Source organism: Haemaphysalis longicornis, unplaced genomic scaffold (genome assembly GCF_048455015.1).
Source record: "Haemaphysalis longicornis isolate Haplotype H1 unplaced genomic scaffold, Haemaphysalis longicornis Haplotype H1 scaffold_14, whole genome shotgun sequence".
Taxonomy (NCBI): Eukaryota; Metazoa; Arthropoda; class Arachnida; order Ixodida; family Ixodidae; genus Haemaphysalis; species Haemaphysalis longicornis.
Window position 1 is genome coordinate 53,721,272 of NW_027526245.1, and position 19,030 is coordinate 53,740,301.

Sequence of the window (19,030 nt, forward strand, 5' to 3'; positions counted from 1 at the left end):
GCTACACACTAGCGCGCCTTGCGCCGGATCCACCTACCGATGAAACAGCAGGTTGATAACATGATAGGTCCCGTTTTAAGTTCACTGTGTACGAACAAACAACCCAGCCCACACCGTATGACCCAGGTGCGCGCACGCCTGTACCGCAGCGACGTCTACCACTTGTGCAGTGAACACGCCACCGTACCTCACACAACATGGGCATGCCACGGGATCAGTTCTCACAAATTAACTCTGAGAAGCTCTGGTAGACGCCGCTCCGCTACTGAAAACCGGACCGTCTGGTCAGAATAATTGATCGGGCAGTGGAGGTCGCCGTTGAATGCATGCCACTGTCTACAAACGCAACCTGACTGGCACTACCCAGACTAAAGTTTTCTCTCGCTGTCTCACACACTCTTGTGAAATTCGACATTTTCCTAATCGCCACAGTGTGGCCCATTTGCACAAACATTGACTGTATAGTTGCGACGCGTACTAGTTTTTTGGTATTTTCAAATGAAATTCTCAGGCATGCTTTTTCGAATGTCAATTTTGACTGATCTTATCGGGCCTATAGTGAGAACTGCGCATCTCTAGGAAGAAAATGCACGTAATAAAAAGAATTATATTTAAGAGAGAAGACATAAAGAACACTGAGATTTATTGGCAAAAATATAATGACAGAAAAGATTTATTGACAAAACAATACGGCTTTATACAATGGTTTTACGTTCACCACTACACTTGATTGAATTGATTGATTTTGCTTGCAACGCTGACAACCGCACGTTCCTTGCTATGATTCGTCCGGTCACCCAGCCTCTGTCGTCAGCGGTGACCTGTAGCATTGCTGATTCGGGTGCACGCTAGGCCTAGACAAATGCAATGTGGGCTTGGTGCACAAGTGGACAATAATGAGTTCTCGGAACACTGGAAGAAAAATGTGCATATATATAAACAGACACACTCGTGTTAGGAGCATCGCTTAAGGCGTGCGCGAAATAGAAAATTCATGTCCCCATATGTGCACTTATTCCAATAGTTTGGTGAGAAATATTTGTTTAAAGGAGCCATGAAGAGAAAACACAAGTTTGGTTTATTCAAAAGATTGTCTCGTTAGAATCATACTGACACCCCTTTTAACGTAAACTTCGCTCAAATAAGCTACATAATTAGGAAAAACGGGAATGGTCATGCGACCCACCAGCTCATTTTCCGCAACAGAACCTATGATGTCACATGAGCTAAGCTCTGCGATTGGCGGAGGCTGGCAGAAGCAGACGCAAATTAGGTAGAGCTTACAAACTAGACGAACCAGCAATTTGCGCTTAAATTTAGGGCACATTCTTTACAAAGCAATAAGAATGATGGGACAAACAGTGGAAGTTACGAAAGCACATGTAAACATAGAAGTACTGATGCGTTCTGGTGTTCGTACTGCGCACAGCATGCTTGGTTTAGCTGCACAGCACACGGGGCTTGGGCTTGTCTCAGACGACACTGGCCGATTGACGCAAGCAACGGTGTCTTACGTGACCGCAATTGTCGAGCGAGCACTGTTTCAGGGAACGAATATTTTCTCCCAGAACAAAAACAAGCCAGGTTTAAATGCGGACAAAAACAAACCAAACGCTTGCCACGGTATGGTGGCGCCATCTAGGTTACGGAACGTAAAGAAACGCGGGAACAAACCAACACCGCTGTACAGGGTGGAGACAACCTTTGAACGGTCCCGTGCCGCCGCAATTGGGCCAACGGGCTCAACGCGTTATTCTTTTCGTTTCCCACGACACCTAGCATCGCGAAACAGACAATATGATTCAAACTTCTTCCGTAAACTGCGTTGCGTCGATAATTTTAGCGCGGTTTTGACACAATGACATGCTTCGGCGGCGAGCGAGCAACCGAAAATGGCGGCGCCAGTGTATACGTGTCTCTACCCTGTACGGCGGATGCGTGAATGAAGGTACTCTAGGCCGCAGAGCGGTCCGTTCCTGTGATGTAATTTGGGACCACGAAAACGCACGATTGAGCGGGAAAATCAAAATTTTATCCTAAATTGTTTACTTTCTCAGTGAATAAAGCAGCGTTTGTATCCGGACAAGCGCTGGGGGCACTATAAAACACGAAATCTTTCGAATAAAACCAACTTGCATTTTCTCTTCATGGCTCCTTTAACTTGCTCTGTCATGGTCATACGTGATGTGCACTAAAAAGAACTACGAACCATTGAATAAACATTTACCGAAACAATGTTAAGAAGAAATGAGTTTTTGGCCAGATTTATGAGGCTTTTCACCCGCCAAGGTGAGAGTTTGAATGTCGTACAAGCGGTTACTGAGTGAACTATATTTCACCACCTAGGCATATTGTGGTAACAGCGTAGGCTCAACAATAACAATACCATCAAGCTATTCCAGTAAAACTCCATCACTTTGTATTTTAATATTTCGCTCTTAAGTTTGGTAGGGACAGGGGCTCCGACCATTTAGATGCAACAGACGTTGGGGTTGCTGCTTCATGTAAAAAACCTGCAAGGCGTAGAACAAGTATTTTGTGATATAACAATACATTAAAAAAAGTCAGTAATTGTGAATGTAAATGCTAAGGAGGCGTTTCAAGCAAACCAAAATTGCCTACGCTCCACCTGTGGCTGAAAATTGATGCCTGATTCCTTCCGCCAAGAATGCGTGTAAAATAATAGCTTCTCGCAGCAGAGCTCCAAATGACATTCTAATGTTTTGTGAACAACGTCTGACCATTTGCAAAATTTTTGTATTGGGGAACATAATTTGTCTTTTTTTACAAAAGGGAGAAGTACGCACTGCAAGAGAACGCAATAACTGCGTATAGTGCACTTTAAAACGTTCCTCTGAACCTTTAACTAGCATTTTTAAATGTCCTGAAATCTTGAAGAACGTATGTAAAAGTGCAACCCATTTGAAATCTCCATTGCAATACCTTTTAAAATGTCCCTCCATTCGAAGCATCGTCACGCTGAGGGCGTGGCAGCGTACTTCACCAAACAAAGTTTTGTAAAAAATTACACCCATCTCCCCGAAGAGAACCATAAGTAGGATGCGGAGCGTCATGGGGGTTCCGTTTGCGTTTCCGTTGACTATGACGGCCTTATGGTCGCTGAAGTGCACAGTCAGTGGATCTCGTAGCAGCGGTTGTATGCAGTCGTTGCTGTTGCAGTTGGTAAAGACGAGATCGATACACGTTCCGTGGATTGTAGTTGGTGTAATTGCTGTTAGTGTTTGCGCTGATGCTCTTACTTAATTGCGTCAGCACACTCACTGACGGGGCTGTTGCTTCCATCCTACTTCATCTGAAGAATCACGGAGTTTAGCGCAAGCACAACCGGAGTTGTTGTTGTTGTTGTTGTTGTTGTTCCTGTTCTATGGCACGTACCAACGGGGGGGATTGGCCAAGAAGCGGTGGTGTGCGGACGCCGGACCACCGCCGACGCCATGGGACATACCCCCGAGCATAAGACGCTCCACATCTAAAATGGGCGACCCCACACAGGAGTGGCAATCGACGTAAATACAAGCTGTACACTTTTGGTTGTACACACATCATCACCGACGTGTTTTTACAGTGTACAGGGGTTTTTTGTTGTGCAAATGTCCAATCGATAGGTTGGAAAAAGGTGGCAAATTTTGACCGTGACATTTACAGTTGCAGTTTGCTCACCGAAGACGTTCTTGCTGGGCAGTGTAACATAAGGGCGACGCAACCGAAAGCGGTGTCATGGCTGCGCGAAACAGGGATCATTACTTCAGTGGCACAGCGAGTGTGTTCGTGATGATGACAATGACTGATGCATACCCCGCGAAAGAGTTAACATCCAGCCGATCCCGAGGTAATCAGTGGGGATCAATAGATCTGCTATTCTAACATTTTGTTTTTCTATCCATAACGTCAATCCTTCTAAAGCTGAAGCGGGCGCTAATGAAACTGTGCCCCTAGCTCGTCGAAAAGATTTGGTCACGTAGTTTTGTAGAAACTGTAGTGTAGGCGGTGCCCGGCAATTCTCAAATTTTCAGTGTTGTGTTAGTCCTTGGACAGAGAGTCTAGCAAAGGCGACTGTAGATGCCACCCGTGGAACAGCAAGGGGTACGACAGCTCCAGCAGCGAATTTAGTAGGTGGTAGGGACTCGGCAACCAGTTCTCGGATGGTCACCTGCAGAGCAAAATGCGTGCTAGATGAAGCCTGCTCAGCAAACGGCACCAGCGATAGCTGTGGTGCTACCTCTTCTCAGAAAAGTTCATTGATTTTCGCCTCAAGTCGCAGTTGGTTCGAAGAGAACGTGAGACCCGAGAGGGATTTGGTGGTCGGCTATGAATGGCGAACCAAGACCCTTTGCCGGCGCAGTTAATCAAAACTCTGACATAGACCAATCACTTCAGTCATGGATCGAGGGTGCTTGGGAACGAGCATGTGGAAAGCGTCGTCGTCTACTCCTTTCAGAATGTGTTTGATCTTTTCAGAGTGGATCCCTAGAGAAGACAAGCGTGGCAGGGGGTGGCAGAAAGTTAGATGGGCAGATGAGATCAATAAGTTTGCGGGGATCAATTGGTCGCAGTTAGCGCAGGGCCGAAGTAATTGGAGATTAATGAGAGAGGCCTTTGCCCTGCTGGGGGCGTAGATAGACTGATGATAATCTTTTCAGCATCGGACGTGGACGATCTGATGCGCCGACAAAGATCCACAACGTCTTCAAGGTAACCAGTGAAGTTCTGGCTCGGTTGTTGCGCACGTACACGAAGGCATTGTTCGGCGCGTAGTTTCCGTACGGCAGGTCGATCGAAGTCCCGAGTGAAGTCGGTCTTGATGGTCACTGCATGCTTGTTTCACTACAATATCGCGGCTTCTTTGAGCAAAATAAGACGTTGTTCATCTTTGTAGCCTCGCCCCATTTTTTGTAGAGGCTAACTCGCTCGTGAGAACACAACCTCTACCGGTGACCCGCCGGGGTGGCTTAGTGGCTATGGCTTTGTGCTGCTGAGCACGAGTACGCGCTTTCGATTCCTGGCCCCGGTGGCTGCTCTTCTGATGGAGGCGAAAAGCAAAAAGGCCCGTGTGTTCGAGATTTCGACGCAGGTGGTCAAAATGAATCCCGAGCCCTCCACTAGGGCGCGCCTCATCGCCTGACTTGCGGCGTCGCGTTAAACTGTACAATCAATCAATGAATCAATCACCTCTACCACTGAGAAACGTCCGGTCGTGCTTATGGAGCACCCTGGCGCAGATTACCGATGGCATCTGTGGAGGTGGTTCGTCAGCAGCGCAATAGGGATAGCTTCCGACTGCGGAGTTCCAGGCTATACGACGGTTCACCTTAAACCTCGGCTCCTCCACTAATTGCAAGGGGTTCACTCGAAGAAAAACAGAGTCCGCCGGAAAGGGATCAAGAGGCAAACAGCCTAAGGTGAGCCAACCGTAGGATTCAACTCGTGCAGCGCGATCACACAGCGGTGACGATAGCCGTCGGTGAATGCTGCATACTCATTCAGGGATTGACCGGTCGGTGAAAGGGAATCGACGGCGCAAACACTGCAATGAATTTTCATTACTATATATATATATATATATATATATATATATATATATATATATATATATTGTAGCAAGTATGTATGTAGCGCAAATGTACGAGCAATTGTGACCAGCATAAGTCATAACGGGCAATTCCCCGTATGTGGGTATGCGTCGGATGACGACGAAGAAGAGGACGCTCTCGTTGAAGCTCAGCCTCGCGATAAGCTGGTCGTCTCGGCTCGCCCCTGCTGCGCTGACGCCTCGTTCACGAATAAACGGGCACATCCTTCTACAGGAACGTCGAGTATCTCCTTTACAATTTTTGGTGGAGGTTGCGGTCCTCCTCGGGTCCCCATTTGTCTACCCTGGAGCTGCGCAGTCGGACACTTCCCTCGACGATGTCTCACGGTAACCACCACGAGTCCACACCTCCTGTGGCACCGATCATCTGCCCTGGAACGGTCCGTCAACGGGATCCCCCCTTCTTCAACGGCGCTGATGACCAGGACGCTGAGGACTGGCTCGCCACCTTTCAACGTGTGAGCACCCATAACAACTGGGACGATAAGCATAAGCAAAACAGCGTCAGTCTCTCTTTTACCGGTGTTGCAGAGACGTGGTATAAGAACCACGGGTCTGATCTTCGCACATGGTCAGACTTCAAGACCGAATTCACCAAAGTGTTCGGGCGCCCAGCACTTCGAAAACTGCGCGCTGAACAGCGTTTGCGCGAACGCGCTCAGCGCACGAATGAAAGCTTTACCTCTTATATCGAGGACATCCTTGACTTATGTAACAGGGCAAACGACGCTATGACCGAACAGGGAAAGATCAAGCATATCCTTAAAGGCATCGAAGACGACGCCTTCCAGATGCTGATCGCGAAAAACCCTCGCACTGTCGCTGAAATCATCAGTGCTTGCCAAGACTTCGATGAACTCCGCAGAGAGAGGGCTCTCACTCGCAAACCCGCGGAGCAAGACCACTCGCTTTGCAGCTTAGCCTCTGACGATAAGGGTGTCCTCTTCGCCCAGATTCAGCAGTTTGTTCGCGAAGAAGTGGCTCGTCAGCTTTCTCTCGTTGGCGACGTAGTGAAGGTGCCTCAGCCCAATTTAGCCCCAACCCTCAAGAGCGTGATACAACAACAAGTCGCTGACGCACTTCCATGCACCCGGCAGCCCAATCTCGCGGTAGCCCCAGTGGCTTACGCCGACATCACGCCGCAAACGCCAATGACCGCTCCTTTGGCTTTCGCCGATGCAGTACAACATATGCCACTAACCTATGCCGAGACCGCGGCGCGACCTTTTACTGGAACCGTCCCGGGACCCTACCTTGCGACTGCTGCAAGCACTGGGAGTCATGCCACTGCCGGAGTTCAACGCATTCGCCTCATGCCTGTCGTGCCGCGTCCGGCGTCCCCATTCGCAAACCCTTGGCGCACGTCCGATAATCGCCCTATCTGTTATTCGTGTGGGATTGCGGGGCATGTGGCACGCTACTGTCGCCGTGGCATGACGGGTACGCGCAACTCGTCGTGGTCCTTTCCTTATGCGCCCTCACCACCCATGACGCACGCCCCAGCCCAGTTTTCGACGACACCCATCTCGTCCGATGACCGTGACGTCGCCAGCCGTCGCTCGCAGTCTCCACGACGCCGCTCACTCTCTCCGATGCGCCGTCGCCCTACGACTAGTCAGACGGAAAACTAGACGCCGCAGTTCCGGAGGCAAAAACTGCGTCACCGTCGAAATGCCAAAGTCCTCCTTCTTCGCCGCCTAATTTAATCAATTTGTTTGTTGATGGTGTTTTTACCCTGGCGCTCATTGATACTGGAGCTGCGGTTTCTGTTATTGACGATAAATTTTGCCGATCGTTGCGTAAGGTGACGACGCCTATACATGGTGTTACTCTGCGCACCGCTAATGCGCAACCTGTGGAACCGCTGGCCGCATGCACTGCTCGGATTACAATTCAAGGGGTCGTCTACATCATCGAACTCATCGTCCTGCCGTCCTGCTCTCACAATCTCATTATCGGATGGGACTTCTTGTCACGACATCACGCCATCATTGACTGCGCGCGCGCTGAAGTAGAGCTGTTTCCGGTACTTGAAGACGATTGTGAGAAAGCCGCGGCAAAGTTGCTTGTTGCTGACGACACCGACATCCCACCGGATTCAACTGTGCTTGTGCCATTGTCATGCAGCAGTGTTTCGGACGCCACAGTCATATTCGCTCCTTCTGGTCTCTTGTCGCTTCGCAAATCCTTTCCACTGCCGTTCGCTGTCCTCGACCTCAAATCCGGTTCCTGTTCTGTGCCTTTCTCAAACCCAAATCCGTACCCCATCAAACTCTTTCGCAGTGAATGCGTTGGCCTTGTAGAGAACGTTGAGCCTTCCGTTCTTATCGACGTAGCTGAAGACGTTTCTCCCGTTCATATCACCGCGCTTAGCTCCGGTTGCTTACGTGATATCCAACGTGATGCGACTATGTTTCTCAACGCCATTGACGACGCCCTTACTTCGACCCAACGCGACCAACCATTGACCGTTCTACGACGCTTCAGTTCATCATTGGACTGTCATGGCACTCCTTTGGGCCGCACGTCAACTGTTTCGCATCAGATCGACACTGGCACCCACGCACCATTGCGACAGCGGCCGTATCGTGTGTCCTCCACCGAGCGTCGTGTTATTGAGGAACACGTGGAGGACATGCTAAAACGCGACGTCATTCGACCATCGATGAGTCCTTGGGCTTCTCCTGTGGTCCTTGTCAAGAAAAAAGATGGATCCATTCGGTTCTGCGTGGATTATAGACGTCTCAACAAAATAACTCGTAAGGACGTTTACCCGCTGCCCCGAATTGATGACGCCCTGGACAGCTTACAAGGGGCCGAGTACTTCTCATCATTGGATTTGAGGTCCGGCTACTGGCAAGTCCCCATGGCCAACGCCGATCGCTCTAAAACGGCATTTGTAACGCCAGATGGGCTCTACGAGTTCAATGTCATGCCATTCGGACTGTGTAATGCGCCTGCGACATTCGAACGAATGATGGACAACGTATTGCGCGGTCTCAAATGGAAAACATGCCTTTGCTACTTAGATGACATCGTCGTGTTTTCACCAGATTTTACGACCCATCTAACGCGCCTGGAACAAGTACTGAAATGCCTGACTTCCGCCGGTTTGCAGCTGAACCTTAAAAAGTGCCGCTTCGCTTCTCGGAAACTCACCATTTTGGGCCATGTAGTTTCGAAAGATGGCGTCCTCCCGGATCCAGCGAAACTCCGTGCCGTGGCAGAGTTCCCAAAGCCGACTACGATGAAGGCCCTGCGAAGCTTTATCGGCCTCTGTTCTTATTTCCGGCGCTTTGTACGGAACTTTGCCTCCATCATTGCGCCCCTCACGCAACTTCTCGGTGGAAGTGGGGAAATTTCTGATTGGTCCGCTAACTGTGAAGACGCTTTTCTGAGGCTACGCCGTGTCCTTACGTCGCCACCCATACTCCGACATTTCGATCCGCGTGCAACAACTGAACTCCACACCGATGCCAGTGGTGTGGGATTGGGTGCAGTCCTCGCCCAACGACAGGACGGCTATGAGGAATACGTAGTCAGTTATACGAGTCGTACATTGACGAAGGCGGAAGCGAACTACTCTGTGACAGAGAAGGAATGTTTGGCTATCGTTTGGGCCATCAGCAAGTTTCGCCCCTACCTGTACGGACGCCCTTTCGCCGTCGTGACGGATCATCATGCTCTTTGTTGGTTGTCTTCACTAAAGGATCCCTCCGGTCGCCTCGCTCGCTGGGCCCTCCGCCTACAAAAATATGATATCCGTGTTGTGTACAGGTCAGGACGCAAACATAACGACGCTGACGCCCTTTCTCGCTCGCCGCTTCCATCGGACGTCGCGAGCTTGTCGACGGCGGATAACACCCTGGCGCCTCTCGCCATAGCGGACATAGCTGGTGAGCAGCGTAAGGACCCGTGGATCACCTCGATTCTCGAATATCTCTCATGCCCGCCGGCAAACGCTGCTCCAAGATCACTGCGCCGACAAGCTGCTCACTGCACCGTTCGTGACGAACTCCTGTACCGCCGCAACTACCACGACGACGGTCGAAGATGGCTGCTAGTGATTCCTCGCCACCTACGCAAGGAAATTTGCTCTTCCTTTCACGATGACGCGCAGTGTGCTCACGCTGGAGTCCTGAAAACATACGAGCGCCTTCGACTTCGCTACTACTGGCGTGGGATGTATACCTTTGTGAAAAAGTTTGTTAAATCCTTCCCAGACTGTCAACGGCGCAAGACTCCTCCGCAGCACACCAGCGCTCCACTTCAGCCGTTGCCCTGTCCAGCGAGACCCTTCGACCGAGTGGGCATTGATCTCTACGGCCCACTTCCCAGCACAGCTGCCGGTAACCGCTGGATCATCGTCGCCGTTGATCATCTAACGCCATTCCAATTGGGACCTCGTTCTTCCTTTCGTGACGTATGCTTACAACACCGCTAAGCAGACATCCACAGGATTTTCGCCGTTCTTTTTGCTCTACGGTCGTGAGCCTTCATGCATGCTGGACAGTATACTTCCGTACCGACCTGACGCCCCCGAATTCATGCCAGTTTCAGACGTCGCTCAACGCGCCGAGGAATGTCGCCAGCTTGCTCGTCGCTTTACAACGGAAGACCAGCAGCGCCAGAAGGCACGTCACGACGTTTCGGTCTCAGCTCCAACTTTTCCGAACGGATCCCTCGTCTTGCTCTACATACCGTGCCCGACGCCCGGACTGTCACCGAAATTTGTGTCGCAATACCACGGCCCCTACCGGGTTGTGGAGCGAACATCGCCGGTGAATTATGTTGTTGAGCCTGTAACGCCCACTTCAGATCGCCGCCGTCGGGGGCGTGAGACAGTTCATGTCGCGCGGCTCAAGCCGTACTATGACCCGCTCATGTCGTGTACCCCTTAGGTCGCCAGGATGGCTTCCCCTTTTCGCCGGGGGTATTGTAGCAAGTATGTATGTAGCGCAAATGTACGAGCAATTGTGACCAGCATAAGTCATAACGGGCAATTCCCCGTATGTGGGTATGCGTCGGATGACGACGAAGAAGAGGACGCTCTCGTTGAAGCTCAGCCTCGCGATAAGCTGGTCGTCTCGGCTCGCCCCTGCTGCGCTGGCGCCTCGTTCACGAATAAACGGGCCCATCCTTCTACAGGAACGTCGAGTATCTCCTTTACAATATATATATATATATATATATATATATATATATATACTGTAACGAGGCGGCAGGACAGATGACGCGAACCATGGCGAAGAATTAGGAACGATCTATTTACAGTATTTACACGCGGCCACGGCCGAGTCCACTCAGTCTGCACGCACCCTCTTCCTCGTCGTCTTCCACGCCGAGCTATGTCTCCGTGAGGCATTGTCAACCAATCCCGTTACTCTACCCCCCTGGCAAAGACGACCGTCCCGGTCGAGGCCATAGGGACACGTCTCGAGGGCTGTGTATTTGATTCCTTTCGCCTGCGAGGGTCTGGGTCGGCAGCTCTACCTTGTCTTAGCAGTGCTCGATTGCCCGCCGCAGTGGTTCACGCGGCTGCTGATGGGTTGAGCGCAATAGCAGTAGATGGGTGCGGTGCGGTTGGAGGTGCCTGTACGACGTACGTTCGGCTTTCTTATTGGGTCCTCTGAATCGGGCATCTACAGGCAGCTCCTGGTCCACAAGCTGTTGCACCAGTATCTCCATTTCTTAGCGTCAAAATTTTTCCCATCGCGGAGAATCCGTCGGAAGTACCCAGTGCGAGCTCGATGATGTCGACGCGTAGTCGGAAAGTTTTGACGTCGATAGTTGCGGTGAGGACGAGATGGGATGAGTATATACAGTGAAGTCCTTGCCGCTACAGATGATGGTGATGGTCGTGATAAGCAGCGGTCGCGGAACAGCTGAGACCACCGCCGACCCCATGAGGCAGCGTCCAAAGCCCTCGGAGAAGCGCTGGAGATCTGGACGGGGAACGCCGTCGGCTGTCCGTCTCGTCGTGTCTGGTCAGTTTGTCTAATCTCGGCGGGCCATGGGCAGGGGACACGGGGCTGGGGAATGGTCGCGTCTAAGGTTCACCGGGGCTTGGGTGGGCCGATGCTTTCCAAGAGCCAGGATGAGACCATTTCGTGAGTCGAGGCAGGGTGAAGCTCGGGGCCGGGATGGGACTGTACAAGATCCTGTTCCATGGGACAAGATCCTGTTCCATCGTCGTCGGATATAACCAAAATCGTGCGCCGAGAACTGGAGGCTATGACCCCTACTACTCCGGTGCCATACATGCCCGATCGGAACGACCTCCACACCGTTGCCGTTATCCAGGCCGTTGTCCGCGACCAAATAGCCAACATGGACCTTCACCCAGTGTGCTCGCTTAGCTCTCCGTTCGGACAAGGGTTCAGGTCACCCGGTTCCCACAACGAACGTCCTCCTCCACGCTACCCACGCCGTAACCCCGCTGAGTGGCGTACCCCGCACGATAAACCAATTTGTTTCCATTGCTCCAGAGTTGGCCACATTGCCCGGTACTGTCGCAGCCGCCGGGTCTCATTCTTCCGCAACAGTTACTCCGACTATAGTACTCGACCACCCTTTGGCTACTCCGATGACCGGCAGAACTGCTTCTCTTCCCGTCCTGAGCTGAACCCGACCAACTTTAACCGTCCGCTCACCCAATTCAACCGTTCGCCATCGCCCCAACGCCGCCAGTCCCGCTCACCACAGCCTCGCCGTCCATCCCCGACGTCCGACTACGCTCGACCTCCTTCGGAAAACTAGGTAATGCAGCTCCCGGAGGTGATGCTGCATTCCCGACCACGCCCGAAAATCCTCTCTTGACCTCGGCTACCCGGACCAATTTACTGGATGTTGAAGTTGACGGCGTTCCTGTCAGTGCCCTCATCGATACAGGAGCGCATTTATCTGTAATGAGTGCTCATCTTCGCCGGCGTTTACGAAAGGTTATGACGCCACCAAGATCACATCTTGTTCCAGTCGCTGATGGAGGGACACCTGTTGTTATGGGAATGTGCTCTGCTCGTCTTACTGTAGCTGGTCGTCAAACGACTGTTTTGTTCACGGTGCTTGGACGGTGCTCGCATGACCTCATCCTTGGCCTTGACTTTTTATCTGAGCACGCCGCCCTCATTGACTGCTCTACCGGTGTCCTTCGCCTCGAGATGCCGATTTTACCAGCACCCGATGACGCGCCTGACGAGAAGCTTTCCTCCAAAAAGCACATTCGCTTGGCACCGAGGGCAATAACTTTTGTTCCCCTGTCGTGCCGATCCCCAGTTCTCGACGCTGATTACGTAGTGTCACCAATTATTGGTGTGCTGCTTGCGCACCACGTGAGCCTACCTCATACCGTTGTTAGTGTTACCAACAACGAAGTCACGTTGCCGTTCCTTAATTTCAGCTTCTGTACACAGGTTCTTCCGCACGGTATGACACTAGCCACGCTGGCAGCGGATTGTGATTACGAAGTTTCCGCAGCAACCTTTGGCGAACCTCCAGTCGATGCTGAAACACCCAGCCCGACTCCTCCGCGGGAGAATGCCGAACTTTCGAAGATGATTGCAGCTGATCTAACGCCAACGCAAGCTCAAGAACTGCGTTGCGTTTTGGAGTCATACAGCGACATCTTCGATTTCGGTGATCGTCCTTTGGGCCAGACATCCATCGTCCGTCATCGTATTAACACCGGCGACGCCAGCCCTGTGCACAAACGGCCGAATCGTGTATCCCACGCTGAGCGGCTTGTTATCCAAAAAGAGGTGGACAAAATGCTTGATCGAGACATCATTGAGCCATCCTCAAGTCCTTGGGCGTCACCAGTCGTCCTGGTTAAAAAGAAAGATGGAACGTGGCGATTCTGCGTGGACTACAGGCACCTTAACAAAATCACAAAAAAGGACGTCTATCCCCTTCCAAGAATCTACGATGCGCTCGATTGCCTTCATGGTGCCGCGTACTTTTCTTCCATTGATCTCCGCTGCGGCTACTGGCAGGTCACTGTCGATGACAAGGACCGTGAAAAGACGGCTTTTATCACACCGGACGGACTCTACCAATTCAAAGTAATGCCCTTCGGACTTTGTAATGCCCCAGCAACGTTCGAGCGAATGATGGACTCTCTCCTCCACGCCTTTAAATGGTCGACTTGTCTTTGCTATCTTGACGTTATCGTCTTTTCTCCAACGTTTGCGACCCACCTCCAGCGACTGTCGGACGTTCTGGCCGTTTTTCGCCGAGCCGGACTTCAACTTAACTCTTCCAAATGCAAGTTTGGACGAAGGAAAATCACCATCCTCGGCCACCTGGTCGATGCTAAAGGAGTGCAACCTGACCCCGACAAGATTGAAGCTGTGCGAAAATTTCCCGTTCCACGCTCAGCAACAGATGTGCGCAGTTTTGTCGGTTTGTGCTCCTATTTCCGCCGCTTCGTCCAAAATTTCGCCGAAATCGCCAAACCCCTTACCGAACTTCTCAAGAACGATACTCCATTTGCTTGAGGCCCTGAGCAAGCCGCAGCCTTTTCTCGCCTCGTCGACACTCTGACCAGCTCATCAATCTTGGGCCACTTCGACCCTTCTGCTCCCACGCAGGTGCGCACTGACGCCAGTGGCCATGGCATCGGTGCTGTGCTCGCCCAAGTCCAGTGTGGTCACGAGCGGGTGATTGCGTTCCCGAGCCGGCTCTTGTCCCCCGCAGAACGAAACTATTCCATCACGGAACGCGAGTGCCTTGCGCTGGTGTGGGCTGTCGGAAAATTTCGACCGTACTTATATGGTCGCGATTTCACCGTAGTCACAGACCACCATGCGCTCTGCTGGCTGTCGTCTTTAAAAGACCCCACCGGGCGGCTTGGTCGTTGGGCACTACGACTACAAGAGTACACCTTCAACGTCGTTCACAAGTCTGGATATTTGCACAAAGACGCCGACTGTCTATCCCGTTACCCTGTCGGTACTCCGGACATTGCTGACGCCGCTGACGATGCCCACCTCTTGGCAATATCCGACTTTCTCCAGATGGGGAACAGCAACGCCGTGACTCTTCATTACGCGCAATAATCGAACGCCTCCAATGTGACCCATCTGACCCATCGCTACGAGCTTTCCTCCTCCGTGAGGGAGTCCTCTACCCTCGTAACTACCGCTCGGATGGGCCTGACGTCCTCCTTGTAGTACCTGAACACTTGCGCCTAGATGCCCTCCAACAGCTTCACGACGTCCCCTTGGCTGGCCATCTCGGTGTTGCCCGCACTTATTTCCGCGCCCGCCACCGATTCTTCTGGCCTGGTCTTTATAAGACGTTCAAGCAATACGTCAACGCTTGCGATTTGTGCCAGCGCCGCAAGAAATTGTCAGTGCTCCCTGCAGGTCCCCTTCAGCCCGTGGATATTCCGACCGAACCATTCTTCCGCGTCGGCTTGGACCTACTTGGCCCTTTCCCTTCATCGCTGTCCGGCAACAGGTGGATTGCGGTTGCTACCGACTACGCGACCCGCTATGCTATCACCCGTGCCCTGTCAACAAGCTGTGCCACTGATGTCGCCGACTTCCTCCTAGAAAACGTCATTTTGCAGCACGGCGCTCCGCGGCAACTCCTCACAGACCGTGGTCGTTCCTTTCTTTCCAAAATCGTCGCCGACCTGCTGCGCTCGTGCTCCACCCGACACAAGTTGACCGTTGACCACAGCATACCATCCCCAGACAAATGGTCTGACCGAACGCTTTAATCGAACACTCACCTAAATGCTGGCCATGTATGTCTCGTCTGATCACAAAGACTGGGATGCCGTGCTTCCATATGTAACATTCGCTTATAACTCATCATGCCATAATACCACCGGCTATTCCCCGTTTTATTTGTTGTACGGTCGAGAACCAGCCTTGCCAATGGACACTTTACTGCCTACGCCCACGACAGCCTACGCGCACGACGCCATTACGCGGGCGCGCTGGCACGTAACGTCGCTCGCGCGCGGTTGTGTGATTTCCAGGTGGCCCAAAAGTCCCGTTATGACGATAAGCACTGCACTGTGTCTTTTCCGCCTGGCTCTCTGGTGCTCTTGTGTACGCCTCTTCGCCGTGTTGGCCTTTCCGCAAAGTTGATGCCCCGTTACACCGGACCTTATAAGGTGCTGCGGCAGGTGACGGATGTCACGTACGAGGTTTTTCCTTTACTGCCCTCCACATCCCAAGCGTCTCCTTCATCGGACATTGTTCACGTATCTCGCCTCAAGGCGTATCGGACGCCTGCCGATAGCGACTCCTAGCCAACACCGGGACGGTGATTTCGCCGCCGGGGGGGGGTCATGTTACGTGACGCTAGAAATACGGGCAAACGACGAAGACGACGAGAGACACTGGACGGTGCTCGGTTCGAGGAAGAAGAGGAGAAGGTTGATCGGTCAGCTTGTGAACTGTTCGTTTATGCGCTGCTGCATGCACCCATCGCAGACTGTGTGAACAACGCAAATACGCCTCATTTTTATCCTAACAATATTGTCAGTGGTGGAGGTGCAACTTCCCTACCTCTGTCCCGCCAGCCCGCCAGTCTTGGCACAACCCTTTCTCGTGCAAAAACCGAGTTTTATCAGCGAACGCTCCCATCCCTCTTATCAACTGATCCCCGCAAGTTCTGGAGCGCTGTTAATATGAGCAGATCTAAAGATGTAAAATTAAAAACACCTGATGGGACACTTGTTCCACGAGAGCAGTGCTGCGTGTTGCTCAACAATACATTTTCTTTATCTTTTACTTAAACAATTCCTACTTCGTTTCCTGTTAAAGAAAGCTTATATCTTCAGCCAATGGAACCAATTTTTATTGACTGTGCTGGAATTTTCAAGCTGATACAGGGGGCTAAAATTTCTTCATCTTCTGGAATAGATGGGATTAATTATAAGTTTTTGAAAAGTACCAATGTGAACTCCTCATTGATCCTTTCTTATATTTTTTCACAGTCTTTACAGTGTTCCTTACTACCCGACGACTGGAAGGGTGGAAAGGTGATTCCAGTACACAAGTCTGGTGAAGTGTTCTCCCCTTTTAACTATCGACCCATTTCTCTTACATCGATCCCATGCAAACTACTCGAACACATCATCTACACTAACTTGATGAGTTTTCTAGAATCTAATTCATTTTTTACAGTTTACCAACACGGTTTTCGCAAAAATCATTCTTGTGAAACTCAACTGATCACCTTTACTAATGATCTCTGTTCTTTGTTGGATCTTACGTCAGTAGTCGATTGCATTTTCATTGATTTCGCGAAGGCATTTGACTGCGTGTCCCATCCACTACTACTTTATAAACTTAGCAAACTGAGCATTGACCCTAACATTTTAAGGTGGATTGAATGTTTTTTGCAGAATCGCTTTCAATATGTAACTATCAATGATAACGAATCTCCTCACTGTCCCGTTACATCTGGTGTCCCTCAGGGATCAGTATTGGGGCCTCTTCTCTTCCTAATTTATATTAATGATCTCCCTGATACCATAACCTCATCAATACGTCTTTTCGCTGACGATTGTGTTATATATAGAAATATATCTGAACTTTCTGACCCCTCAAAACTTCAAACCGACCTTAACACAATTTCAGCCTGGTGCAACACCTGGCTAATGAACCTAAACGTCGACAAGTGCAAATATATGAGGTTAACACGAACAATCAAGCACACCCCTGTAAACACATATTTCCTTAACGGCTCCCCTCTTTCATCGGTTACCAGCTACAAATACCTTGGCGTTCAGATTTCAGATAACCTTTCGTGGCAGCCGCACATTGAATATATTAGCAATAATGCGAACCGCATGCTCGGCTTCCTCCGACGAAATTTCTCTCGAGCTCCCACTTCATTAAAACTGCAGCTTTACAAAACTCTTGTACGGCCGAAGATTGAATACGCCTCTTCTGTATGGGATCCACATTCTGCCAATCTTGTCTCCACACTGGAAGCTATCCAAAATCGGGCCACTCGTTTCATTCTTTCTGATTATTCCCGGTCATCCAGTGTCACTAACATGAAACAAATAGTACAACTGCCTGATCTTGCAACACCCGTCGTGTGATATCCCGCCTATGTGTTTTCCATAAAATATTTTACACCAATCAGACCTTAAAGCAATCCCTTTTTTCAATTCCCCCATACGTGTCATCACGCATTGATCATCCGTTAAAAGTTGGTGTGCCATACTCCCGAACAAACATCTACCTGAACTCGTTTGTTCCAATGACCAGCTTGCAGTGGAATCACCTTCCAGCCTCCATCGTCTCCATCAGTGACGCTGCGCACTTCAAATCCGCAGTCAGCAATCACTTTTTGTAACCACCCTGCTGTTTTCTTTTCTCTTGTTATTCAATATTGTACCCCTCCTCTCTGTAACGCCTCACGGCATTGAGAGTAAATAAATGAAATGAAATGAAATGAAACACGGAGCTTCGGCGAGGACGTCACACCCATCGCGGGATGATGCCACCAACCCGTGAGACTGCATACCCCAACCCGATAATCATTGTCTCCCCACCTCGCGACCGCGGCTTTTTCTCTGGCGCTGACGATGAGGACATTGATCAATGGCTTAGCATGTACGAGCGCGTCAGTACATGACACTTTTATGTTGGCAAATCTACCTTTAAATCTGAAAAAACCCGCTCTGGTGTGGTTTCAAACCAACGAATCCAGGCTGACCAGTTGGGATCAGTGGAAGCAGGAACTGCGTGATTTGTTTGGTAACTCCGTGGCGCGCCAGCTTGCCGCAAAGAAAGACCTCTCCTCTCGCGTCCACTCATCCACCGAGTCGCACGTTCCTTACATTCTGGACGTTTTGGCGCTCTGCTCAAAGTAGTAGTAGTAGTAGGTATTGTTGAATAAGGCGGACTTAGCCTTGCATAGCTGCCAGCAATTGCTCCGCCTAATCGTCCCCAATACCATATCAAATCTCTCAAAGTCATCACACCTCACTTATTCCTAAAATAACAGACACGCAATGTCACCACACCTCACTTAGTCCTGTGGACTGCAAGAATCCGAGTAGGAGATGAGCGCTTTAGGCAGTTGTGGCGAACAGTACATCAACCAGTCGTGACGAAGGGCCTGAAAAGAGCCCAAGTGTCACGAGTCACCTCGGTAGAAGAATGGGCTCCGGACACAAAGGGATCAAGCTGAGACGATATTTTAAGGTTTGCAAAGGTATTGCGAACGTAAAACAAAAGGACAATAAAAGTGATGGAGATACCCCTCATACAGAAAAACCCCTAAATAGCTTTCAGTTCATAACTACAACAGAGTCCTCGCGCTCTATCTACATGTTCTTCAAGGCCATTTCCCTACCGCACTTTTTGTTGTTGCGTCGTCCTGGAACCTTGAAGCAGTCGGGTGTCCGTTGTCGCTGGGGTGGTTCCCTGAGCGCAGCGCCGT

General features: G+C 50.8%; 1 protein-coding gene and 1 long non-coding RNA gene across 2 annotated transcripts in view; one reads left to right on the forward strand and one right to left on the reverse strand.

Annotated features, from left to right (window-relative positions):
• Positions 1-624: 624 nt before the first annotated feature.
• The window catches only part of LOC144165105 (uncharacterized), a 47,975-nt gene continuing 29,569 nt past the window's right edge, over positions 625-19,030 (reverse strand). The window contains exon 3 of the long non-coding RNA XR_013321361.1: positions 625-912. This is a non-coding gene — a long non-coding RNA (uncharacterized LOC144165105). The remainder of the gene's footprint in view (positions 913-19,030) is intronic.
• Positions 4,646-14,272, forward strand: LOC144165333 (uncharacterized). Its single transcript, XM_077695444.1, has 4 exons — positions 4,646-4,713; positions 5,862-6,627; positions 11,457-11,598; positions 14,217-14,272. Exons 1-4 carry the CDS (start codon positions 4,646-4,648, stop codon positions 14,270-14,272), a joined length of 1,032 nt encoding a protein of 343 aa, XP_077551570.1.

Excerpts from the sequence above, each read along its gene's own strand:
- LOC144165333 (XM_077695444.1), top strand. The coding sequence starts at position 4,646 with ATGATAATCTTTTCAGCATCGGACGTGGACGATCTGATGCGCCGACAA. Across the intron at positions 4,714-5,861 it reads AGATCCACAACGTCTTCAAG|GTTGCGGTCCTCCTCGGGTC; the intron begins GTAACCAGTGAA and ends TTTTTGGTGGAG. Across the intron at positions 6,628-11,456 it reads TCGTTGGCGACGTAGTGAAG|ATGATGGTGATGGTCGTGAT; the intron begins GTGCCTCAGCCC and ends TTGCCGCTACAG.